This window comes from Oncorhynchus mykiss, chromosome 18 (genome assembly GCF_057628025.1).
Source record: "Oncorhynchus mykiss isolate SJ-2025 chromosome 18, ASM5762802v1, whole genome shotgun sequence".
Taxonomy (NCBI): domain Eukaryota; kingdom Metazoa; phylum Chordata; class Actinopteri; order Salmoniformes; family Salmonidae; genus Oncorhynchus; species Oncorhynchus mykiss.
In genome coordinates this window covers 12,983,406-13,010,147 of record NC_143039.1, presented here as the reverse complement: position 1 = coordinate 13,010,147, position 26,742 = coordinate 12,983,406, and the positions used below count along the sequence as shown (strand labels likewise).

Here is a 26,742-nt window from a genome sequence, read left to right as displayed (position 1 = left end):
CTGTTCTGAGGACAAAAGGAATTGCAACTCAATATTAGGAGGGTGTTCCTAATGTTTTGTACACTCAGTGCAAAAGGAAAGTATTCAGACCCCTGGACTTTTTCCACATTTTGTAACGTTACAGCCTTATTCTAACATGGATTACATTTTAAAAAAATGTCCTCAATCTACACACAATAGCCCATAATGACAAATTGAAAACATGTTTTTTGGCAAATAATAAATAAGTATTCATACCATTTGCTATGAGACTCGAAATTGTTCTCAGGTGCATCCTGTTTCCATTAAGTATCCTTGTGATGTTTCAACAACTTGATTGGAGTCCACTTGGTAAATTCAATTCACGGCAGGGATGGCAGGGACTGGGAGACTAGTTAGGATCGAGGGAACGTTGAAATGAGCAAAGTACAGAGAGATTCTTGATGAGAACCTGCTACCGAGTGCTCAGGACCTGTTGACTAACTGTTGAAGTTAATTGATATAATTTTTGTACAATTTGTTCTGGGCAACATCTTCTCTTGTGTATAATTTTAAACGAAACAAACTGTTTTAATGTGTCTATATATAAACCAAATTTGATCCCATTCACATTCTCACAAACAAATGGCCCACACTGTGTATATACAATTGTTGACATCCGATGGTCATTCTTATGGTGGGTTGCAAGATGCAGGATCCTTCCAAGTTGAACCCACCAGAGGGGGACTGTCAGGATGGTCCTGTGAGGATCAGGTTACAGTGGATCCCGGTTCTACAGAGAGATCTCCCCCTCCCAAAGAGGGGGAGAAGTATAGAGGGATTGATGGGGGGGGGGGTTATGACCTCACGCCCATCATAAATTATAAGGCAACAGCCCATCTCAATTCTGTTCTCTAATGTGAGAGACTGGAATGTCTGTGTGCATTAGGAAGAGTTTACAGCCCAAAACTACACAACATCAAATAAATGGACGTTGGGACATGTATATTTGATCAGCCAAATGGTGGAAACAATGATGGATGGAATATGAAAATGAATGTCTATTTTATGATGTTCTTAAAAGTTAGTTGAGGATGTTATAACGAAAACATTAAATTGAAGAGTTTTCATAATGTATATGTGATGTTTACATACTTTGTGTCGAGAATATGCAGATGAAAGAGGATGTTATGGTGATAAGACTGATTTTAGTTGTCCTAATACCTTGCCTTGTAACTAGCTACGCCCCAGGGATCCCAGAGAGTGTGTCATAAAGATGGAAACGCCCCTTTCTACTCTAGGGTATAAAACATGAGTTAAGAATTTACATATCAGACTAAGTTGAACATGCACTGCAGCCGAGGTCTACGACTAGTCGTGACCCCGAAACGCAACACGAGGTTGAAGACAAAGTAAATATCTGAACAATCAAGTTTATGGTGGAGTAGCTATTCTAAGTACTGTATCTAGGAAGTTGAATTTAAGCAGGACCATCTGGCTATTCTTTTCAAGTCACCGGTTGTGTACACGGCCCTCTTACCCACGCCAGCAGCGTTGACACGGCTGATTAGCCTCCTCAGAAGCCCACTCTCACAGAACGAGTGCAAGGAAAGTGACAACTATGAGAAAGGACATTGACATCGTTTGGAGAATCTGAGACTTGCACCTGAAGACGAATGAACAAGGCGTTGGCCAAACTTTTCCCACTAAGCGGAACTCGACCCACAAAGAGATACCCAATGGAGACTTTCAACACGTAAATACAGACATTACACTTTTAACCCATAACAGGGGCAGTTCAGGGCAAGCTGTTAGGGCTGAAACTAAGCATAGTTTACAAATGTATCCAAGTGTTGAATTTCTCTCTTGCTCTCTATGTAAATCTCTATCTTGTGTTGGTCCACTAGGGACCTGTTGCCATTGTATGAAGTTCTAACCAATAACCTAGACTGTTTGTGTATATGTATCTTATGTTATCGTTTAGCTTGTTAGTACATAAATAATCAACTCAATGTGTGGTACGGAATGATTAGTGAGACCTTGGTTTGTGCAGATTTCCGAATTATGCGATGTTCAGAAGGAGACTGATGAAATGAATGAATTGGTGACTGCTATGAAATCGATATATTCTATGAGTTAATTCGGGAAATGGTAACTCATTAAACAACATTTTCCTGTGGCTGCTCCAGGTTACTGAGTTAATTGTTACAGGATTAATTTAATCACGTAATAATAAACAGTTAATTATTCAGTAAATAGAATGTCATCACATTAACATCACGTCATATTGATGCCCCCGTGCTAGAAACCTAAGAAACTAGGCCTCACTGTTGAAGTCAGTCCATAGGAATTGTGTAGCAAGTTACTCATACACCAATCATGATTATTGTTGAGAGTGGTGTGTATGGAGTTTTTCTTTTTCACCCAGATACTAGTAAAGCGAGATTGACTCGTGTTGTATATCTGACACAAATCAGTATGTAGGGGATTTACTGAATGCTATGAGCTGGGGCATATGTACCAGACGATGCAGGCATTCTGAGAAAAATAACACTACATTGGGCCCAACAAGTATTTTTGTCTATCGCATTCAGGAGCGAGTAGACTTGGTCATAATTAATTTCTCGAGCATGGACGTAGGGCCAGCCGATTAAAATTTGAGTAGATACTGGCTTGACCAAGCTAGTAATTATCTCTGTCTCACGTTTTCATTGGTGCGAGTAGACCAACGGTGTGTTTGTGTTTTCCGCGTGTCCCGGTTAATCGCAAAAAATATTGCTGAAAGAGACGTAACTCTTGTTGGAGGGGACTTTTGTTGTGCTGGAAAGTAAGATTCGGCACAAGTGAAGCTAAGCATTGCACCAAATGCAGTAATATCTAACAAGTAATCTAATAATTACACAACAACTACTTAATACAGACAAATCTAAAGGGATGGAATAAGAATATGTACATAAATATATGGATGAGCTATGACCGAGCGGCATAGGCAAGATGCAATAAATGGTATAAGATACAGTATAAAACATGTGAGATGAGTATTGTAAGATACAGTGGGGAGAACAAGTATTTGATACACTGCCGATTTTTCAGGTTTTCCTACTTACAAAGTATGTAGAGGTCTGTAATTTATTATAGGTACACTTCAACTGTGAGCAACGGAATCTAAAACAAGAATCCAGAAAATCACATTGTATGATTTTTAAGTAATTAATTAGCAATTTATTGCATGACATAAGTATTTGATTCATCAGAAAAGCAGAACTTAATATTTGATACAGAAACCTTTGTTTGCAATTACAGAGATCATACAGTGCCTTGCGAAAGTATTCTGCCCCCTTGAACTTTGCGACCTTTTGCCACATTTCACGCTTCAAACATAAAGATATAAAACTGTATTTTTTTGTGAAGAATCAACAACAAGTGGGACACAATCATGAAGTGGAACGACATTTATTGGATATTTCAAACTTTTTTAACCTCAGCACTGACATGGTTTTTCAGCATCATCTTTGAGACCAGATACACTACTGCCGCTGTATTGATCTACTGAATGTCTTTGTTTAATTCATGGAATTCTAAAGAATTTATCTACTCAAAACATGTCACTACATCTCTACACATCACCGTGGTGACAAGCCCATTCGTTAGGCACCAGTTATGTCTACAGTGCATACAAATAGATGCTAATCAGTATAAAGTGCATGTGTTTTCTTATTAAATAAGTGTTTTATAGCGTACCAAGGACAAGAAACAGCATTACCCATGCAATTCAATAATGACCCAGTTACTATTGGAGAATGGAACCAGAGAGGAAGCTTGTGTTACCTTTCTCACACCACTACAGTCTTCATTTCAACAGACCTTTTACACAACACCATTTGTTAGAGCTCAATATATACCCAAGACTATATAGAGGGTCAGGCTGTTGTAATGCCCAGTTGATCATGTAAATAGTCTTGAAGACTTTAATTTAGATATGTTTATTTCACATCCATTAAGTAGATACTAAATAACCTCATTTTTTTCAGCTTTTAAAATGTTTTATTTTATAAAGAATTCTCACTCCCAGACTTTTGACATTAGTCTATGTATCACACTTCCAAAAGACTTTAAAAATATTTAATGCACCAGTTTAAAATGTTTTTTGTCATGACTGTCATTACCAAATAGGCTATCATTTCATCAAATTGTTAGATTTTAGAAATTATTATTATGTGAACTTTATTTGAACTTACGATACACAGAATCATCTAGAATGCCAGCCTAAAGATCTTCGGGCACGGACTGTCCAAGGTGTTGAGAGCGTTTCGACAGGGATGCTGGCTCATGTCGACTCCAATGCTTCCTACAATCGTGTCAAGTTGGCTGGGAGTGGATCTTCTCCGAATAGCTCGTTCCATCTCCTCCCACAGATGTACAATTACAGGGAATTCAGTGAGCTGAATTCACTGTGATGTTCTTGGAACCATTCCTGGACAAGCCTTGTGGCATAAGGCATAATCATAATGAAAATAAAATCAATTTGCACTGCCGCCATGAAGGGATGCACCTGATTGGCAAATGATGTTTAGATATTGTGGTGGAACTATTGTAATCAAAATGAGAGACTTATACATTTCTTCAAAACAATCTAACTTTATTATTTAATTACTGCAGTAATGGAGCTGGTCAATGACTGTGTCGTAGGTGATTAGTTGAGAGCCCAACCAGCAGGACTAAGCCACAACATTTTATAGCAAAGTCCATCCTCCTGGATGTTTATGACAAACAGATTTATGAAATGGGCCACAAGGGAAAGATTCGTATGAAATGTACTAATTTCTCATTGTGTAGAGACCAGGGTCTGGCCCCCCAACTCCACACTGGAGCCATCTCCCCCTGGTACCTCAGGACAGAAACATTAACTCATGCTATGGAATGCGGTCTTGTTAGGTTTATCAACCCAAGACAATGTAAATCTTCTGTCAGTGTTAAATCTCCCAGAGGCCCACTTTTCAGTTCACACAGAAACCATAGAGTTATAAGAACCCTCTATTCTGTTGCATAAAACAACCATTTGATAAAATTAAACTAATATAACATAATCTTGCAATTTTGCTCTCACAATATCCCGTGGCATTCAAACATTACTCAACTTTTATCAAGGGGCCCAATGTGTGCCCTGAAAACACACCACCACCCTGCAATGCTGACACACGGCATGGATGCAGGCAGTGGTATAAACTACTGAAGTAAAAATTATTTAAAGAACTCATTTAGTAGTTTTTGTAGTATCTGTACTTTACTATTTATATTTTTGACAACTTTTCCTTCACTACATTCCTAAACAAAATGTACTTTTTACTACATACATTTTCCCTGACACCCAAAAGTACTTGTTACATTTATGATTAGCAGAACAGAAAATGGTCCAATTCACGCACTTATCAGGAGAATATCCCTGGTCATTCCTACTGCCTCTGATCTGGCAGACTCACTAAACACAAATGCATCATTCGTAAATGATGTCTGAGTGTTGGAGTCTGCCCCTGGATATCTGTAATATTAAAAAAACACAACACAGTTGTACAGTCAGTCTGGTTTGCTTCATTTAAGGAATTTGAAATTATTCATACTTTTACTTTTGATGGAGTATATTTTAGCAATTACTTTTAATACATAAGTATATTTACAACCAAATACTTTTACTCAAGTAGTATTTTAATGGGTGACTCACTTTTACTTGAGTAATTTTCTATTGAGGTTTCATTACTTTCACTCAGTCTGACAGTTTGGTACTTTTTCCACCACTGGATGTATGTCCTCGTGGTTTCCTCCATACCCCAGTCCTCCCATCAGCATGAAACAGCAGGAACCAGGGTTCATCAGACCAGGCAGTATGTTTCCAATTTTCCAGTGTTTTCATTCCTTAGCCCACTGCAACAGCAGTTTTGTTTGTTTGTTGAAAGCTAATGGAGATCCATAACAAATACACAACAACTAAATCATTAAGGATCAGCTGGTCATGGAAAGAGCAGGTGTCCTTAATGTTTTGTTTTTTTTACAATACAGTGTTCTACGCTTCATTTGATCCAATTCAATGTTGCCAATTATTTAATGAGATGAGAATAAAGTGGAGTGTCTAATCTTAGCTGGTCTGAGAGAGCTGATGAGGCTTCTCTCCTTTATGTACACATTGGTGTCTTTTTAAATGGCAAAAATCTGTAGAATATCTTCTCACAGTCAGTGCTTTGATAAGGCTTCATCAAATATGTATTTTCCAATCGGGAGAAACTCTTGCCACATTAAGAGCAGGAGTAAGGCTTCTCTCCAGTGTGAATTCTGACAAACTTTTAGGTCAGTTGATGTTGTGAAACATTTTACACAATCAGAGCAGGATTAAGGCTTCACTCCTATATGCATACGTTCATGTCTTTTTAAGTTGTACAGTTTAGAGAAACTCTTTCCACAGTCAGAGCAGGAGTAAGGCTTCTCTCCTGTGTGTATACGTTCATGTGTTTTTAAGTCCCCCAGTTTAGAGAAACTCTTTCCACAGTCAGAGCAGGAGTACGGCTTCTCTCCTGTGTGTGTTCTCTGATGAACGTTTTGCTCAGTTGATGTTCTGAAGATTTTTTCACAGTAAAAGCAGGAGTAAGGTTTCTCTCCTGTATGTACACGTTCATGTGTTTTTAAGTCACCCAGTTGAGAGAAACTCTTTCCACAGTCAGAGCAGGTGTAAGGCTTCACTCCTGTATGTATAAGTTCATGTCTTCTTAAGTGGCCCAGTTGAGAGAATCTCTTTCCACAGCCAGAGCAGGAGTAAGGCTTCTCTCCTGTGTGTGTTCTCTGATGAACTTTTTGCTCAGTTGATGTTTTGAAGCATTTTTCACAGTCAGAGCAGGAGAAAGGCTTCTCTCCTGTGTGTATACGTTCATGTGTTTTTAAGTCACCCAGTTGAGAGAAACTCTTTCCACAGTCAGAGCAGGTGTAAGGCTTATCTCCTGTGTGATTTCTCTGATGAACTTTTAGAGCAGTTGATCTTTTGAAGCATTTTTCACAGTCAGAGCAGGAGTAAGGCTTCTCTCCTGTGTGTGTTCTCTGATGAACTTTTCGATCAGTTGATGTTTTGAAGCATTTTTCACAGTAAAAGCAGGAGTAAGGCTTCTCTCCTGTGTGTATTCTCTGATGAACTTTTCGATCTGTTGATGTTTTGAAGCATTTTTCACAGTCAGAGCAGGAATAAGGCTTCTCTCCCGTGTGTGTTCTCTGATGAACTTTTTGCTCAGCTGATGTTTTTAAGCATTTTTCACAGTCAGAGCAGGAGTAAGGCTTCTCTCCTGTATGTATATGTTCATGTGTTTTTAAGTGGCCCAGTTGAGAGTATCGCTTTCCACAGTCAGAACAGGAGTAAGGCTTCTCTCCTGTGTGTGTTCTCTGATGAACTTTTTGATCAGATGATGTTCTGAAGATTTTTTCGCAGTAAAAGCAGGAGTAAGGCTTCTCTCCTGTATGTACACGTTCATGTGTTTTTAAGTTGTACAGTTTAGAGAAACTCCTCCCACAGTCAGAGCAGGAGTAAGGCTTTTCTCCTGTGTGTGTTCTCTGATGAACCTTTAGAGCAGTTGATCTTTTGAAGCATTTGTCACAGTCAGAGCAGGAGTAAGGCTTTTCTCCCGTGTGTGTTCTCTGATGAACCTTTAGAGCAGTTGATCTTTTGAAGCATTTGTCACAGTCAGAGCAGGAGTAAGTCTTCTCTCCTGTATGTATGCGTTCATGTCTTTTTAAGTTGTACAGTTGAGAGAAACTCTTTCCACAGTCAGAGCAGGGGTATGACTTCTCTCCTCTGTGCAATCTCTGATGAACTGTCAGAGCCTTTGAGGTTGTGAAATTCTTCCCACAGTCAGTACAGGAAAACAGATTCTCTCCTATGTGTATTTTTACATGTAATTTTAGCTTTGATAGAATTGAAAAATTCTCCTCACAATGTGGGCAGTGGTGAGACCTCTTAGCTCTGTGATCTTCCTGCTGTTGCTCTCTGGATGTAGAGAATGTCTCAACACGGTCTCCTGTGAGAACAACATCAGAAGAACCAGTCAGTTGTGTGATATACACTACAGGTCAAAAGTTTCAGAACACATACTCATTCAATGGTTTTTCTTTATTTTTACTATTTTCTACATTGTATAATAGTGAAGACATCAAAACTATGAAATAACACACATGAAATCATGTAGTAAACAAAAAGGTGTTAAACAATTCAAAATACATTATAACTGAGATTCTTCAAATAGCCACCCTTTGCCTTGATGACAGCATTGCACAATATTGGTATTCTCTTACCTTGAGAAAGAGATTTCTCAATCTTATCTTCTTCATCTTTAATGTTGACATTCAGCTCCATTGTTGGACTGCAATCTTCCAGCTTCACCGATGTCATCTCTGGATCCTGCAGTGCAAACTGGGCTCCACTGTCACATTTAGGACCCAGTGACTGTAGGTTTGGACAGGCTGGATTTGTCCTCACTATTGATGTTACCGGCCTCAGACTTAATTCCAGTTGTCCTGTAGTAACATTGAGAAACAGACAGAAAGTTGTCTTGACAGTTCTGGCACTTTATTCTAAAAATTTTTTTTTATTTCTTCTTGTTAAATGATCTATTTCAGTGCTGGACTTGGACTGAAACAGGTGCTGGTAATCATTTTTAGGTGCAGGAGCTCCACAATACTGTTAACATTCTGTCCAAGTCAAACACTGATCTCATTCCAATAGATCTGGTAGATAAGCATTTAGAACAAAACATGAATTCATTGCAATTAGACAAAGTACCTGTTTTAAATTTGTCTACACAACGTAAAATGTACTTAACCTAGAGTAGTTTCCCAAATTTGCATAAATGACTAAAAACCATTTAGTACAAAGTTGCAGTATATGTTTTAGGCAGCACTATGTACTATTTTCCTGAATAACCTTGTCTTTACTGTCTTATTTCAATGAAAAAACAATTTGATTTCACATTCACACCATAGTAACATTTATAGATATAGAAACATCTTAATGTGTCTGAATATTAGTACACATGTAGAAAACGGATAATCATTACATTCAGCTTCAAAACTGTAGTGTGACCGTGAAATTGACTCTCTGCACCAGCACTGCCTGCACTGAAGTCTGTTGACGCAGACAGAGTGGGTGCCACCATTTTACCAGCTTGTGAATTTTACACAAAACCAATAACATGCTCAGATATCTCAAATAAATTGATTGAATGGATGTACATAATTTCCTCAGACAAACTGTCGTGGAAAATTGCAAGATTGGTATACTCCTTGTATTGCACTATAATGGTTGTTTTATTCGACAGAATAGAGTATTCTGTTAACTATTGTGTGTGTTCCACTGAGGATGGGCCTCTATGATAGAGCACTGACAGAGGAGATTTACAATGTCTTTGGGTGATAAAACCTAAAAGAGCATTACAGATAACACGAGGTAATGTTTTTGTGCTATGAAGTACCAGGAACGAGATTAGAACCTCATCTTAGGGACCAAACTGAACGATAATTAATAGCGAATGCTATCTGGCTATGGGATACTCCTCTCTCTCAAGTAAAAGTATTTCTTTGTGAACTGTTCATAAGATCTGTGGTTCGTCATGTAAATTGAGAGGGGTGTATCTTGGCTATAAAAGTTTTGTACTTTTCTGTTGTGACTTTTCGATGGTTCATTAGAGATGGCGCATCATTGAAAGTCAAAGGCAAAGCTCTTATTATTAAAGATGTAGTTTAAGTATAACTCTGATTGGTGTGTGAAGTTTAACTCTCCTCATTTGGTAAAGCAGAAATATGCCACCACAAAACCCAAAGTATCTAACGTTAGCTATGTGACTTGTAAAATTGTTTCACGTTCTTCACTCAGTTTGACACAACACATCAAACCTTTACCAAACGTGATAATACGTTAACGGATGTTACCTAGCATGGTTGTTTTGATATTAGGAAGTTTAAACCGGCTATTACATACCTGTAGTAATAAATAGAAACCAACACAAAGGTTCTTGACATCACAGTTCTGTCTCTTTCTTTATTCTGAAGAATGGTGCGTGCCTGCCTGGAACTTACTGTTCTTCCACTACCACAGTGCACCCACAGATAGAACAATGAGACATATTTCACTGGATGTAGGAATGTTAAGCATCTGCTTAGCGTTTCCACTCACCAACAAATATGGTAGTGAGAGGAAGCCCAGTGGCTGGCAGTGAGAGAAGATGGATTTTGTTCGACATTCTGCAAATGTTCTAATCGATGAAACATCTGATCTTAAGGGAAAAAGACACTTATGGCTGTATCACTTAGTTTCCTGCCTGGCAGTTAAGATACAACATTTGTTCAGATGTGTAGGAGGAGACTCAGCCTAGGAGAAAGGGTTAAATATCAGTGCTTGTGTGAACTATGTCTTTGTCTAATGCAGCTGTATTGATCCTCTGGGAAGAATAAACTTGGTTTGAGCTGTCATAGAGTCCGTAAAGTTTTTACTCTGAGAATTAGAACCTAACAATACTAAGTAACAAAATGGTCCAAACATATATAGCGTTAACATAGTATGTATACCATGATACCTTAATAAACCAAGAAAGTATCAAAGATCAGAAATGAACAGCCTGTGGAGAAAAAGTGATACCATTGAATAATGTGCTACGTTACCCAGAGGCCCTTTGCACATGATGTTAGTGTTGCATGTGAGTGACCATCATTTTAGTCCAAGGATATGATCGAAAGGCCTCAATCATTCTTAAAATGGAAGAAATTTGGAACCACCAATCATTTTTCTAGAGCTGCCCGTCCGGCCAAACTGAGATCGGGGGAGAAGGGCCTTGGTCAGGGAGGTGACTAATCAGGATTGAGTGGAAAGATGAAAGGAGCAAAATACAGAGAGATCCTTGATGAAAACCTGCTCCAGGGTGCTCAGGAACTCTGACTGTGGCGAAGGTTCACCTTCCAACAGGACAACAACCCGAAATACACAGCCAAAACAACGCAGAAGTGGCTTCGGGACAAGTCTCAATGTCCTTGAGTGGTTCAGCCAGACCCCAGACTTGAACATCTCTGGAGAGACCAGAAAATAGCTGTGCGGCAACACTCCCAGTCTAACCTGACAGAGCTTGAGAGGATCTGCAGAGAATAAATGGGAGAAACTCCCAAAATACAGGTGTGCCAAGCTTGTAGCGTCATACACAAGAAGACTCGAGTCTAATCTCTGCCAAAAGGTGATGAACAAAGTACTGAGTAAAGGGTCTGAATATTTATGTAAATGTATTTTAACATTGAGAAAAAAAAGTTTTATCATTTTGTTAATTTCTAAAAACCTGTGTTTGCTTTGTCATTATGGGGTAGTGTGTAGATTGATGAGGGGAAAAACAAATCTATTTTATAATAAGGCTGTAACATAACAAAATGTGGAAAAAGTCAAGGGGTCTGAATCATTTTCCAAATCACTGTATGCTGAATCCTTTCAGCAAGGTTGCTTCCCCTCCTCTCTAAAGGAGTGTTTTATTCTCATTCTGAAGCCTGATAAATCCAACAAAATGTGAAAGTTAGACCGATTTCTCTTCTGAAATCCGACTCAAGAATTTGTGCTAAAGCCTTAGCCAGGAGATTGGACAGAGTTCTCCCACATCTAATACACAAAGAACAAAATGGCTTCGTGAAAAACCATCAACGTTTTCACAATGTGAGGAGAGTACTAAACATAGTGGACCCTTCACATGTGCACTGATACTGCCATACTCTCACTTGATGCAGAGAAGGCATTCCATAGAGTTGAGTGGTCTTATTTCAAGTGCTTAAGAGATTTGGGAACTACTTCTGTAAATTGATTAAGATATGATATATAGACCCCACTGCAGAAGTTGCAACTAACAACTTGTTTTCACAATTTTTCAGCATTTTAGGGGGATGAGACAAGGATGTCCGGCCAGTCCAGGACTCTTTCTTTTAGCTATAGAATCCTTTGCCATTGCAGTAAGGGCCCAAACGTCAATTAGTGGAATTAAAACATCAGATTTCGAACATTGAGTGGACCTGTATGCTGATGATACCCTCTTATTCCTAACAGATCTAAAGAACTCTTCCCTCTCCAATTGTTTTATTTAACCAGGAAAAGCCTATGCGCAGACAGACGCTCCTGACCTTCAGTGGTCACCAGCGCTGGCGTAGCAGGCCTTGCGCGCAGACAGACGCTCCTGACCTTCAGTGGTCACCAGCGCTGGCGTAGCAGGCCTTGCGCGCAGACAGACGCTCCTAACCTTCAGTGGTCACCAGCGCTGGCGTAGCAGGCCTTGCGCGCAGACAGACACTCCTGACCTTCAGTGGTCACCAGCGCTGGCGTAGCAGGCCTTGCGCGCAGACAGACGCCCCTGACCTTCAGTGGTCACCAGCGCTGGCGTAGCAGGCCTTGCGCGCAGACAGACGCTCCTAATCTTCAGTGGTCACCAGCGCTGGCGTAGCAGGCCTTGCGCGCAGACAGACGCTCCTGCCCTTCAGTGGTCACCAGCGCTGGCGTAGCAGGCCTTGCAAGCAGACAGACTCTCCTAACCTTCAGTGGTCACCAGCGCTGGCGTAGCAGGCCTTGCGCGCAGACAGACGCTTCTAACCTTCAGTGGTCACCAGCGCTGGCGTAGCAGGCCTTGCACGCAGACAGACGCTCCTGACCTTCAGTGGTCACCAGCGCTGGCGTAGCAGGCCTTGCACGCAGACAGACACTCCTGACCTTCAGTGGTCACCAGCGCTGGCGTAGCAGGCCTTGCGCGCAGACAGACGCTCCTAACCTTCAGTGGTCACCAGCGCTGGCTTAGCAGGCCTTGCGCGCAGACAGACGCTCCTAATCTTCAGTGGTCACCAGCGCTGGCGTAGCAGGCCTTGCGCGCAGACAGACGCTCCTAATCTTCAGTCGTCACCAGCGCTGGCGTAGCAGGCCTTGCGCGCAGACAGACGCTCATGACCTTCAGTGGTCACCAGCGCTGGCGTAGCAGGCCTTGCGCGCAGACAGACGCTCCTGACCTTCAGTGGTCACCAGCGCTGGCGTAGCAGGCCTTGCGCGCAGACAGACGCTCCTGACCTTCAGTGGTCACCAGCGCTGGCGTAGCAGGCCTTGCGCGCAGACAGACGCTCCTGGCCTTCAGTGGTCACCAGCGCTGGCGTAGCAGGCCTTGCGCGCAGACAGACGCTCCTGGCCTTCAGTGGTCACCAGCGCTGGCGAAGCAGGCCTTGCGCGCAGACAGACGCTCCTGACCTTCAGTGGTCACCAGCGCTGGCGTAGCAGGCCTTGCGCGCAGACAGACGCTCCTAACCTTCAGTGGTCACCAGCGCTGGCGTAGCAGGCCTTGCGCGCAGACAGACGCTCCTAACCTTCAGTGGTCACCAGCGCTGGCGTAGCAGGCCTTGCGCGCAGACAGACGCTCCTGACCTTCAGTGGTCACCAGCGCTGGCGTAGCAGGCCTTGCGCGCAGACAGACGCTCCTGACCTTCAGTGGTCACCAGCGCTGGCGTAGCAGGCCTTGCGCGCAGACAGACGCTCCTGACCTTCAGTGGTCACCAGCGCTGGCGTAGCAGGCCTTGCGCGCAGACAGACGCTCCTGACCTTCAGTGGTCACCAGCGCTGGCGTAGCAGGCCTTGCGCGCAGACAGACGCTCCTGACCTTCAGTGGTCACCAGCGCTGGCGTAGCAGGCCTTGCGCGCAGACAGACGCTCCTGACCTTCAGTGGTCACCAGCGCTGGCGTAGCAGGCCTTGCGCGCAGACAGACGCTCCTGACCTTCAGTGGTCACCAGCGCTGGCGTAGCAGGCCTTGCGCGCAGACAGACGCTCCTGACCTTCAGTGGTCACCAGCGCTGGCGTAGCAGGCCTTGCGCGCAGACAGACGCTCCTGACCTTCAGTGGTCACCAGCGCTGGCGTAGCAGGCCTTGCGCGCAGACAGACGCTCCTGACCTTCAGTGGTCACCAGCGCTGGCGTAGCAGGCCTTGCGCGCAGACAGACGCTCCTGACCTTCAGTGGTCACCAGCGCTGGCGTAGCAGGCCTTGCGCGCAGACAGACGCTCCTGACCTTCAGTGGTCACCAGCGCTGGCGTAGCAGGCCTTGCGCGCAGACAGACGCTCCTGACCTTCAGTGGTCACCAGCGCTGGCGTAGCAGGCCTTGCGCGCAGACAGACGCTCCTGACCTTCAGTGGTCACCAGCGCTGGCGTAGCAGGCCTTGCGCGCAGACAGACGCTCCTGACCTTCAGTGGTCACCAGCGCTGGCGTAGCAGGCCTTGCGCGCAGACAGACGCTCCTGACCTTCAGTGGTCACCAGCGCTGGCGTAGCAGGCCTTGCGCGCAGACAGACGCTCCTGACCTTCAGTGGTCACCAGCGCTGGCGTAGCAGGCCTTGCGCGCAGACAGACGCTCCTGACCTTCAGTGGTCACCAGCGCTGGCGTAGCAGGCCTTGCGCGCAGACAGACGCTCCTGACCTTCAGTGGTCACCAGCGCTGGCGTAGCAGGCCTTGCGCGCAGACAGACGCTCCTGACCTTCAGTGGTCACCAGCGCTGGCGTAGCAGGCCTTGCGCGCAGACAGACGCTCCTGACCTTCAGTGGTCACCAGCGCTGGCGTAGCAGGCCTTGCGCGCAGACAGACGCTCCTGACCTTCAGTGGTCACCAGCGCTGGCGTAGCAGGCCTTGCGCGCAGACAGACGCTCCTGACCTTCAGTGGTCACCAGCGCTGGCGTAGCAGGCCTTGCGCGCAGACAGACGCTCCTGACCTTCAGTGGTCACCAGCGCTGGCGTAGCAGGCCTTGCGCGCAGACAGACGCTCCTGACCTTCAGTGGTCACCAGCGCTGGCGTAGCAGGCCTTGCGCGCAGACAGACGCTCCTGACCTTCAGTGGTCACCAGCGCTGGCGTAGCAGGCCTTGCGCGCAGACAGACGCTCCTGACCTTCAGTGGTCACCAGCGCTGGCGTAGCAGGCCTTGCGCGCAGACAGACGCTCCTGACCTTCAGTGGTCACCAGCGCTGGCGTAGCAGGCCTTGCGCGCAGACAGACGCTCCTGACCTTCAGTGGTCACCAGCGCTGGCGTAGCAGGCCTTGCGCGCAGACAGACGCTCCTGACCTTCAGTGGTCACCAGCGCTGGCGTAGCAGGCCTTGCGCGCAGACAGACGCTCCTGACCTTCAGTGGTCACCAGCGCTGGCGTAGCAGGCCTTGCGCGCAGACAGACGCTCCTGACCTTCAGTGGTCACCAGCGCTGGCGTAGCAGGCCTTGCGCGCAGACAGACGCTCCTGACCTTCAGTGGTCACCAGCGCTGGCGTAGCAGGCCTTGCGCGCAGACAGACGCTCCTGACCTTCAGTGGTCACCAGCGCTGGCGTAGCAGGCCTTGCGCGCAGACAGACGCTCCTGACCTTCAGTGGTCACCAGCGCTGGCGTAGCAGGCCTTGCGCGCAGACAGACGCTCCTGACCTTCAGTGGTCACCAGCGCTGGCGTAGCAGGCCTTGCGCGCAGACAGACGCTCCTGACCTTCAGTGGTCACCAGCGCTGGCGTAGCAGGCCTTGCGCGCAGACAGACGCTCCTGACCTTCAGTGGTCACCAGCGCTGGCGTAGCAGGCCTTGCGCGCAGACAGACGCTCCTGACCTTCAGTGGTCACCAGCGCTGGCGTAGCAGGCCTTGCGCGCAGACAGACGCTCCTGACCTTCAGTGGTCACCAGCGCTGGCGTAGCAGGCCTCGCGCGCAGACAGACGCTCCTGACCTTCAGTGGTCACCAGCGCTGGCGTAGCAGGCCTCGCGCGCAGACAGACGCTCCTGACCTTCAGTGGTCACCAGCGCTGGCGTAGCAGGCCTCGCGCGCAGACAGACGCTCCTGACCTTCAGTGGTCACCAGCGCTGGCGTAGCAGGCCTCGCGCGCAGACAGACGCTCCTGACCTTCAGTGGTCACCAGCGCTGGCGTAGCAGGCCTCGCGCGCAGACAGACGCTCCTGACCTTCAGTGGTCACCAGCGCTGGCGTAGCAGGCCTCGCGCGCAGACAGACGCTCCTGACCTTCAGTGGTCACCAGCGCTGGCGTAGCAGGCCTCGCGCGCAGACAGACGCTCCTGACCTTCAGTGGTCACCAGCGCTGGCGTAGCAGGCCTCGCGCGCAGACAGACGCTCCTGACCTTCAGTGGTCACCAGCGCTGGCGTAGCAGGCCTCGCGCGCAGACAGACGCTCCTGACCTTCAGTGGTCACCAGCGCTGGCGTAGCAGGCCTCGCGCGCAGACAGACGCTCCTGACCTTCAGTGGTCACCAGCGCTGGCGTAGCAGGCCTCGCGCGCAGACAGACGCTCCTGACCTTCAGTGGTCACCAGCGCTGGCGTAGCAGGCCTCGCGCGCAGACAGACGCTCCTGACCTTCAGTGGTCACCAGCGCTGGCGTAGCAGGCCTCGCGCGCAGACAGACGCTCCTGACCTTCAGTGGTCACCAGCGCTGGCGTAGCAGGCCTCGCGCGCAGACAGACGCTCCTGACCTTCAGTGGTCACCAGCGCTGGCGTAGCAGGCCTCGCGCGCAGACAGACGCTCCTGACCTTCAGTGGTCACCAGCGCTGGCGTAGCAGGCCTCGCGCGCAGACAGACGCTCCTGACCTTCAGTGGTCACCAGCGCTGGCGTAGCAGGCCTCGCGCGCAGACAGACGCTCCTGACCTTCAGTGGTCACCAGCGCTGGCGTAGCAGGCCTCGCGCGCAGACAGACGCTCCTGACCTTCAGTGGTCACCAGCGCTGGCGTAGCAGGCCTCGCGCGCAGACAGACGCTCCTGACCTTCAGTGGTCACCAGCGCTGGCGTAGCAGGCCTCGCGCGCAGACAGACGCTCCTGACCTTCAGTGGTCACCAGCGCTGGCGTAGCAGGCCTCGCGCGCAGACAGACGCTCCTGACCTTCAGTGGTCACCAGCGCTGGCGTAGCAGGCCTCGCGCGCAGACAGACGCTCCTGACCTTCAGTGGTCACCAGCGCTGGCGTAGCAGGCCTCGCGCGCAGACAGACGCTCCTGACCTTCAGTGGTCACCAGCGCTGGCGTAGCAGGCCTCGCGCGCAGACAGACGCTCCTGACCTTCAGTGGTCACCAGCGCTGGCGTAGCAGGCCTCGCGCGCAGACAGACGCTCCTGACCTTCAGTGGTCACCAGCGCTGGCGTAGCAGGCCTCGCGCGCAGACAGACGCTCCTGACCTTCAGTGGTCACCAGCGCTGGCGTAGCAGGCCTTGCGCGCAGACAGACGCTCCTGACCTTCAGTGGTCACCAGCGCTGGCGTAGCAGGCCTTGCGCGCAGACAGACGCTCCTGACCTTCAGTGGTCACCAGCGCTGGCGTAGCAGGCCTCGCGCGCAGACAGACGCTCCTGACCTTCAGTGGTCACCAGCGCTGGCGTAGCAGGCCTTGCGCGCAGACAGACGCTCCTAACCTTCAGTGGTCACCAGCGCTGGCGTAGCAGGCCTTCAGTGGTCACCAGCGCTGGCGTAGCAGGCCTTGCGCGCAGACAGACGCTCCTGACCTTCAGTGGTCACCAGCGCTGGCGTAGCAGGCCTTGCGCGCAGACAGACGCTCCTGACCTTCAGTGGTCACCAGCGCTGGCGTAGCAGGCCTCGCACGCAGACAGACGCTCCTGACCTTCAGTGGTCACCAGCGCTGGCGTAGCAGGCCTTGCGCGCAGACAGACGCTCCTGACCTTCAGTGGTCACCAGCGCTGGCGTAGCAGGCCTTGCGCGCAGACAGACGCTCCTAACCTTCAGTGGTCACCAGCGCTGGCGTAGTAGGCCTTGCGCGCAGACAGACACTCCTGACCTTCAGTGGTCACCAGCGCTGGCGTAGCAGGCCTTGCGCGCAGACAGACGCTCCTGACCTTCAGTGGTCACCAGCGCTGGCGTAGCAGGCCTTCAGTGGTCACCAGCGCTGGCGTAGCAGGCCTTGCGCGCAGACAGACGCTCCTGACCTTCAGTGGTCACCAGCGCTGGCGTAGCAGGCCTTGCGCGCAGACAGACGCTCCTGACCTTCAGTGGTCACCAGCGCTGGCGTAGCAGGCCTCGCACGCAGACAGACGCTCCTGACCTTCAGTGGTCACCAGCGCTGGCGTAGCAGGCCTTGCGCGCAGACAGACGCTCCAACCTTCAGTGGTCACCAGCGCTGGCGTAGCAGGCCTTGCGCGCAGACAGACGCTCCTGACCTTCAGTGGTCACCAGCGCTGGCGTAGCAGGCCTTGCGCGCAGACAGACGCTCCTAATCTTCAGTGGTCACCAGCGCGGGCGTAGCAGGCCTCGCGCGCAGACAGACGCTCCTAATCTTCAGTGGTCACCAGCGCTGGCGTAGCAGGCCTTCAGTGGTCACCAGCGCTGGCGTAGCAGGCCTTGCGCGCAGACAGACGCTCCTGACCTTCAGTGGTCACCAGCGCTGGCGTAGCAGGCCTTCAGTGGTCACCAGCGCTGGCGTAGCAGGCCTTGCGCGCAGACAGACGCTCCTAACCTTCAGTGGTCACCAGCGCTGGCGTAGCAGGCCTTGCGCGCAGACAGACGCTCCTGACCTTCAGTGGTCACCAGCGCTGGCGTAGCAGGCCTTCAGTGGTCACCAGCGCTGGCGTAGCAGGCCTTCAGTGGTCACCAGCGCTGGCGTAGCAGGCCTCGCGCGCAGACAGACGCTCCTGACTCGGTAAGTTCCAACTCCAGAAAGGTGTCGGAAAATAAAGGTTAAATAAAATAAAAACAACTCTGCTCCCTTTAAGACACTAAAGAAGAACACTACTAATCCCTTTGTTAAAAACACCAACTATATGGCACAAAGTACAGCAACATCTGGGTGAATCCCCGGTATTATACAGTTTTACACCCATTTGGTGTGATGACAATTTCACACCTGGTTAAACTGACTAGGGGTTTAAATAATGGCCAAGAAAAGGTATTGTTAAAGTAACGGACTGGTTTAAAGAATTGACAACGACAGGTATTGTTAAAGTAACGGACTGGTTTAAAGAATTGACAACGACAGGTATTGTTAAAGTAACGGACTGGTTTAAAGAATTGACAACGACAGGTATTGTTAAAGTAACGGACTGGTTTAAAGAATTGACAACGACAGGTATTGTTAAAGTAACGGACTGGTTTAAAGAATTGACAACGACAGGTATTGTTAAAGTAACGGACTGGTTTAAAGAATTGACAACGACAGGTATTGTTAAAGTAACGGACTGGTTTAAAGAATTGACAACGACAGGTATTGTTAAAGTAACGGACTGGTTTAAAGAATTGACAATGACAGGTATTGTTAAAGTAACGGACTGGTTTAAAGAACAATAAATAAAAAAAAGAGGGTCTCATGTCGTTTGAAGAACTAAAGGGAAGATTTAACGTGAAGCTTTTCCAGTCTAAAACAATCAGCCCTACAACCTCCTTTGACCACATTAGAAACGCTCTCTGTTAATGTGTGTTATGAGAGAGGTCACATGGCATCATTACATGGGAAAATATCACCCTTTTGTTAAGCTCCACAAATTTGACCCGTGTTAAATGTAACACGCATTTACACACCTTGTATCATTGCCTGGAGGAATGTGCTGATATTCAAACATTTGACCTCAGTACACTACATCTCTGAGATGACCTCAGTACTACACCTCTGAGATGACCTCAACCCCATTACCACTAATCCCTAAACTATCCCTCCTAAATCTTTACACAGAGAATCTCTTTACATAGGAGAGAAAATAAAATGGTTGACCTCTGTCTATTACAAGCTAGACGTTCAATTGCTCTCCACTGGAAGTATGCAAGTTCCCTCTCACTTGGTCATTGGTTCAAATAATTAACGTCAAGCCTGGTTTTTGAAAAATGTACTTATATAGTGAAGAAGAAAGCCCCAGAGTTTCATAATATTTGGGATCTGTTTTATGAGTTTTGCAAGCCAGTGATGCTGTAGAAGCCAGTGATGCTGTAGATGCCAGTGATGCTGTAGAAGCCAGTGATGCTGTAGAAGCCAGTGATGCTGTAGAAGCCAGTGATGCTGTAGAAGCCAGTGATGCTGTAGAAGCCAGTGATACTGTAGAAGCCAGTGATGCTGTAGAAGCCAGTGATGCTGTAGAAGCCAGTGATGCTGTAGAAGCCAGTGATGCTGTAGAAGCCAGTGATGCTGTAGAAGCCAGTGATGCTGTAGAAGCCAGTGATACTGTAGATGCCAGTGATGCTGTAGAAGCCAGTGATGCTGTAGAAGCCAGTGATACTGTAGAAGCCAGTGATACTGTAGAAGCCAGTGATACTGTAGATGCCAGTGATATTGTAGATGCCAGTGATTCTGTAGAAGCCAGTGATTCTGTAGAAGCCAGTGATGCTGTAGAAGCCAGTGATACTGTAGAAGCCAGTGATACTGGCTTGACGTACAGTACCATTGGAACTGTAAAACTGTGTATTCACTATTTTTTATGTGAATTTTGGCGATAGTCTAAATACAATCTGCATTATCTGCGACTGCACATTATACTTATTTATTTTTATTATTGGAAATGTTTTGGTGCCCTTCCCCAGATCTGTGCCTCAACATAATCATTTCATGGGGCTCTACAGACAATTCCTTCGACCTCATGGATTGGTTTTTGCTCTGACATGCACTGTCAAATGTGGGACCTTATATAAACAGGTGTGTTCCTTTCTAAATCTTGTCCAATCAATTTAATTCACCACAGGTGGAATCTCAAACAAGTTGTAGAAACATCTCAAGGATGATCAATGGAAACAGGATGCACCTGAGTTTAAGGTTGAGTCTCATAGCAATGGGTCTGAATACTTATGTAAATAAGGTGTTTCTGTTTTTAATTTTTAATAAAAGAGCAAACATTTCTCAAAAAAAATGTTTGCTTTGTAATTATGGGTTATTGTGTGCAGATTGAGGAACTTTTTATTTAATCAATTTTAGAATAAGGCTGTAACGTAACAAAATGTGGAAAAAGTCAAGGGGTCTGAATACTTTCCGAATGCACCATATGTATTCACATAAGTAGGCTGTGCAATACAAAGGGGGAATAAAACTATTCTAAAAGTGGGTCAGAGTTGAAAGCTAAAAAGGGGGGGAGTCGTGAAAATTATGAGCCATATCATCCTCCACTCACTATCACAGGGGTGAGAAACTACACACTCATTTCATATCATCCTCCACTCACTATCACAGGGGTGAGAAACTACACACTCATTTCATAATAGAACCCTAAAACACTGGCAGTTGGTCTACTTCACCTCTTAGGCTACTCTCTGATCACTCCAGATAGCTCAGTGAATAAAACAAATGTTGGCAATACTGGTGTCAAACCATGCAAGTGTCAGTAGCATGAAATAACATCTACCTTCTCATTGAAACAGTTCATCATGAAACAGTTCTACTGCAACTTTTCATACACAGTGGGAAGTTGTAATGAACACAGACTTAATTAGAAAAAACCTGTGCTTACTAAGAGAAACCGATTTCTCCTCCTCTTCATCTTTAATGTTGACATTCAGCTCCAGTGTTTGACTGCAGTCTTCCAGCTTCACTGATGCCATCTCTGGATCCTGCAGTGCAAACTGGGCTCCACTGTCACAATCAGTACCCCGTGACTGTAGGTTTGGACTCAGTGTGGAAGGAGAGAGGCATGCTGGGTCTGTCCTCACTGTTGATGTTACCAGCCTCAGACTTAATCTGAGTCGGTCTGTAGTAATAAAGAGAAACGAACACAAGTTATTGTTTTGACAGTTCTGTCACTTTCTTTATTCTAGTCAATTATGTAATTACAATAGATCAGGTAGCTAAGCATTGACAACAAAACATTAATTCATTCACATTAGACAAAGTACATACTTTAAATTACACAACTCAAGTGCACGTAACCATAACATGTCATTTATAAACAAGAAAACGTCTCCTTTAAGCAGTACTTCAAAGTGTTTTTACTTAGTTACTTTACACCACTGACAATTGTATTTCCCGTTCACACCATAGTAACAATTATAGATAAATATAGAAACAACTGAATGTGTCTTAATATTAGTACACATGTAGAAAACTGATGATCATTACATTCAGCTTCAAAATAGTGTGACCGTGAAATTGTCTCTCACTCATGCACCTGCACTGCTACCCCATTCAGAGATGCTAACTGCTTTAGTACACCTGCACTGCTACCCCATTCAGAGACGCTAACTGCTTTAGTACACCTGCACTGCTACCCCATTCAGAGACGCTAACTGCTTTAGTACACCTGCACTGCTACCCCATTCAGAGACGCTAACTGCTTTAGTACACCTGCACTGCTACCCCATTCAGAGACGCTAACTGCTTTAGTACACCTGCACTGCTACCCCATTCAGAGATGTTGACTGCTTTAGTACACCTGCACTGCTACCCCATTCAGAGATGCTAACTGCTTTAGTACACCTGCACTTCTACCCCATTCAGAGATGCTGACTGCTTTAGTACACCTGCACTGCTACCACATTCAGAGATGCTAACTGCTTTAGTACTTATTGACGATAGTATCTTCTGACCAGGGGAGTTTTCCTAAGATCCATGACACTAGTCTTTTTCCACATTTTGTTAAGTGACAGACTTATTCTAAAATTTATTAAATAGTTTTTCCTGCTCATCAATCTACACACAATAACCCATAATCAAAGCCAAAACAGGTTCAGAAATGTTTGCAGATTTATTACAAATAAAAATATATATAGAATCACCCACTGCTCTTGTTGGCGGAGAGAACATTTAGCAGTTTTAAAGTTAATTTCAGGCTAACGTTCTGTACCCAAAATCCCTAATTTGTTTAGGAAAAATATTCCCTATCCCTCAACCCTTGCTCTCTTTACGTGACACATGTATGCATGGCTAGAGAACCTTCTGTTATTATTACTCCAGAATGGCTGTTATTCCAGAGGACGAGTCGGACGGGATTCTTTTTCCCCCCAAACGGCCCCCTGTAATTCTTTTTTTACCCCCAAACGGCCCCCTGTAATTCTTTATTTTTCCCCCGAACGGCCCCCTGTAATTCTTTATTTTTCCCCCCAAACGGCCCCCTGTAATTCTTTATTTTTCCCCAATAAATTGGCAGTTATGATGCAAGCCTGGAGGATTTTATTCTAGGAGTGAAGATACAGTATTTCAACATGTCCAGGTGATCGGGCCACACTGGTAACTCCAGCTTGGTTTCTAAACCATCTATCCTATAGTGTCACCCTAATATTTGTATTGAGAAAGTGTGATCATAATCATTGGCATATTTTAGCGATCTGCAGTACATCCTAAATGCCCCTCAGCCTTCAGATGTGAGCTAAACAGTTCAATTTCACCCCAGATGCATTTTAAGCCTATGGATGAGAACGTTAATCATTTACAAACCTTTAGGTCAGTTGTATGCTGCTGCTTTGCGATCTATTAACAGCAAAGGTTGCATTAAATTGACTCAATATTTTTTACTGATGCATATGGTAATATTCAATTCATAAACACAAAACATATAAACAAAAGCATTCACTGTGAAAGTTGATAGGCTGCATGCAGCCCATTCATTATGCACAGCACTTAACTGATTCGATAAGTTGAACTATTGTTTTCTGGTGTAAAACGAGAGCAACACCTGTCAAACGCAGACATTTCTCTCAAAACACAGGGATGTCGATTTGCACCGGACTAGTATTATCAGAGGACTTTGGATTTTGCCCCAAAACAGTAGGTTATTCTGGTTGGAATTGTTACTCTCCTGCCATGTAAATCTTAATGCCATGGCAGATTCGAACGGGACAAAAATGAAAGATGTTTTGTGCTCGTGCACATAATTACATAACCCGACCTCCCCCAGTAAAACGACTCCCGTCCGAATAGGGCACAACAGGGCCTGACCTATAGCCAGGGCCGCTATTTACCATTCTGCTCCAAAAATTCCACCCCCAGCCAAACTAGAACAGTCCCAGTTAGTAAAATGAAGTTGAAAAGACATCTAAAATATGTATTTTCCAGACATTGAATGCAAGGGAAGCCAGCAACCGTTTGTCCTCCCTTAAAAAAATTAAACAAATAATAATAATAATAGCCAATCAGCATTGACCTAAACTGACTGGGCTCAGCTGTGATTGGTCCTGGCCCACCAAAAACAAGTGTCAAGAGAAGCCAGTTTGGATTTGCCTTCAGACCAGTCACATCACATCAGAAGCCAAACATAACTGACATCTCAATGTGTTGTTGTCCTCTGGTGGGTAGTTGGTTAACTTAGAAAAGGGACGATTTTAGCCATGGATGGAGATACAGGGATTTAGACTTACGGCCTTACTTAATTCTCCGTACTGGCCAATGATTAGAACAGTGATTCTGATCCAACCATATACATTGCGCCCGTGGCCTGAGAGGATGAAAGTTCAACATGTAGCTAGATGTAGTATGCTAATATTACCTAGCTGGCCTGGCGCATCGTTTCCCATGAAAGTAAGTTAGACTAATGAGCCAAAACGTTTTGCCAGGTAGCCGAGGACAACAGAAACTAAACGCATTTACTCTACTACAGTCTACTACTACCTTTTAGGCAAAATGAACGAGGAGGATGGCATTGGTGTTTCTCTACAAGTAGTCAGAATATGTTGGAAACATTGCCTTGCTTGACCATGCCGTAGGTAATGTAATTGTTTGTTACACACTATGTTTAATAGACTTCACCCAACAGATGTTGCTCTCCGGTTTTGTAATGAAAACGAATGTGTGGTTGAATTTATTCTGCCAGTGTCTTCTTATTGTCTCGGGCCTTAGGCCTATATATCACGGTGTCAAGGCATATGAACTAACAGCTTAATGTGCACACACATAGGTTGTTATATGTTTGTTTGTTTGGGCTTGGCTTCTGCAGTGACTTCCCGTGCACTGGAAAAATGTATTTCTGATTTCAGATTATCAATCCTTACAAAATAGTTTTTCTATATCATCATTCGAAAGTTGTGTAAAAGGCAGTTGTTTTGGAGAAAATCATTGATTTTCGTATTAGATACACATTTGCACGTGTTTTTTCTTGATTGATTACAATTTGATTGATGTGGTTCTATTGTACGTCATCATTAAACGCAGACAGAGTGCGCACCGCCATTTTACCAACTCGTAAGACTTTTTATTTTTACACAAAGCCAATAACATCTCAAATACATTGATTATATATAAATGTACATTTTGATTCACGTTCAAAAAGAAAAATCTAGCTACGTGACTTGCAAAATCGTTTCACGTTTTTCACTCACTCGGTTTGACACATAAATAACACACACAACCTTTACCAAACGTGGTAATACCTTGACGGATGTGTTACCTAGCATGTTATGACGTGGTCTTTCGACATTGGAAAGTTTAAACGTGCTATTACATACCTGTAATAATGGACCCAATGGTTATCGTCTTCACAGCACAGTTCTAGCGCTTCCTTTATCTGAAGAATGGTGCGCGCTTCCCCGGAACTACTTCTCTCTCTGCTTTGGAGTTTAACGGCGGTTGGAATCGAATATGTAGCATTACCGCCCCCAACTGGACTATAATATAAACACATTGCACTTTAAAATACAAAATGGGAAAACGGGAAAAGCAAAAACGTAAATTAAAAAACAACAACTCTACAATCATTAAAAACCCACTACCCCATTCCACTACTTTGACCCGATCTGCTCCTGCACCATGCCAACGGCCTGGGAGGACGGGACACCACCACCCAACACATCCTGTAACTCTTCTGAAGTTAAATACCCAGATACTTCTCTGCAGCTGCCTCAATTATTTTCTGTGACTTACGTTCCACCTCTGAGGTGCAGATGAAGCCAACCTTCTACGAAGCCAACCTTAATGAAGCATACAGTATATCACTCAAATCAAATTGTACTTGTCACATGCGCCGAATACAACAGGTGTAAACCTTACCGTGAAAGGCATACTTAAAGACCCTTAACCAACAATGCAGTTCAAGAAATAGAGTTAAGAAAATATTTGCTAAATATATATATATTTTTTAAGCAACACAATAAGATGACATAACTTCTAATGACTACTGAAAAGTCAAAAATGATATGTATCTTACAAGGAGGGTTTGAATTTGGACTTTTCAGTAGTCATTAGAAGTTATGTAATCTTATTGTGTTACTTTTTATGTCCATTAAAATAACATAAAATTGATATAAATACAGTGTAGACATTGTTAATGTTGTAACTAACTATTGTAGCTGGAAACGGCAGATTTTTTTATGGAAGTCCGTGCTCCCAAATAGTAGAAATAGTGTGATTCATAAGGTTACATGATTCATTAGCCCCACATGGCTATAAAAATATTATGCAATTATGCAATTATATGGCCATTAAATAACACACAACATCATGCCGTATTTAGATAGTGGAATAGGCCTAGTCTAAATCATATTTACTTTCTGTTTTGCAGCTCAGGCGGTTTTTCTAGACAATGCTCTTCTGTGTATTTATTGTATAATTCTCACACAAGTCATTTGCTGAAGGCCCAAGCCTATATTACGCTATCTACTGGTACAATGCTGTTCTAAAACAAGATCTAGACTTTTATTTTGAAAATGAAACCGGAAGCTGCATTATTGACGAGCTACATTCGGTTTTGCAGATTCCACATTCCAGACAAAAATGTGTATATATAAAAAAGATCTGTAACCGAGTAAAGGGAGACGTAAAGTAAACATTTAAGTGTAAATGTTCATTCATGGTCGTAATATAGTACGTTTACAGATTATTATTTTTTGCGGTTACGTTACATGT

General features: G+C 45.3%; 1 protein-coding gene across 1 annotated transcript; it reads right to left on the bottom strand.

Annotated features, from left to right (window-relative positions):
* Positions 1-4,576: 4,576 nt before the first annotated feature.
* On the bottom strand, positions 4,577-25,453 carry LOC118965192 (uncharacterized). Its single transcript, XM_036981872.2, has 4 exons — positions 25,347-25,453; positions 21,425-21,661; positions 8,281-8,502; positions 4,577-8,006 (listed from the first exon to the last, which is right to left on the bottom strand). Exons 2-4 carry the CDS (start codon positions 21,513-21,515, stop codon positions 6,340-6,342), a joined length of 1,980 nt encoding a protein of 659 aa, XP_036837767.2. The 5' UTR covers positions 21,516-21,661; positions 25,347-25,453; the 3' UTR covers positions 4,577-6,339.
* Positions 25,454-26,742: the final 1,289 nt, after the last annotated feature.

Coding starts and splice junctions, on each gene's coding strand:
- LOC118965192 (XM_036981872.2), bottom strand. CDS start 21,515: ATGGCATCAGTGAAGCTGGAAGACTGCAGTCAAACACTGGAGCTGAAT. Junction 8,503..21,424: donor GGAGAAATCGGTTTCTCTTA/GTAAGCACAGGT, acceptor ATGTTACTACAG/GACAACTGGAATTAAGTCTG. Junction 8,007..8,280: donor TGAGAAATCTCTTTCTCAAG/GTAAGAGAATAC, acceptor TTGTTCTCACAG/GAGACCGTGTTGAGACATTC.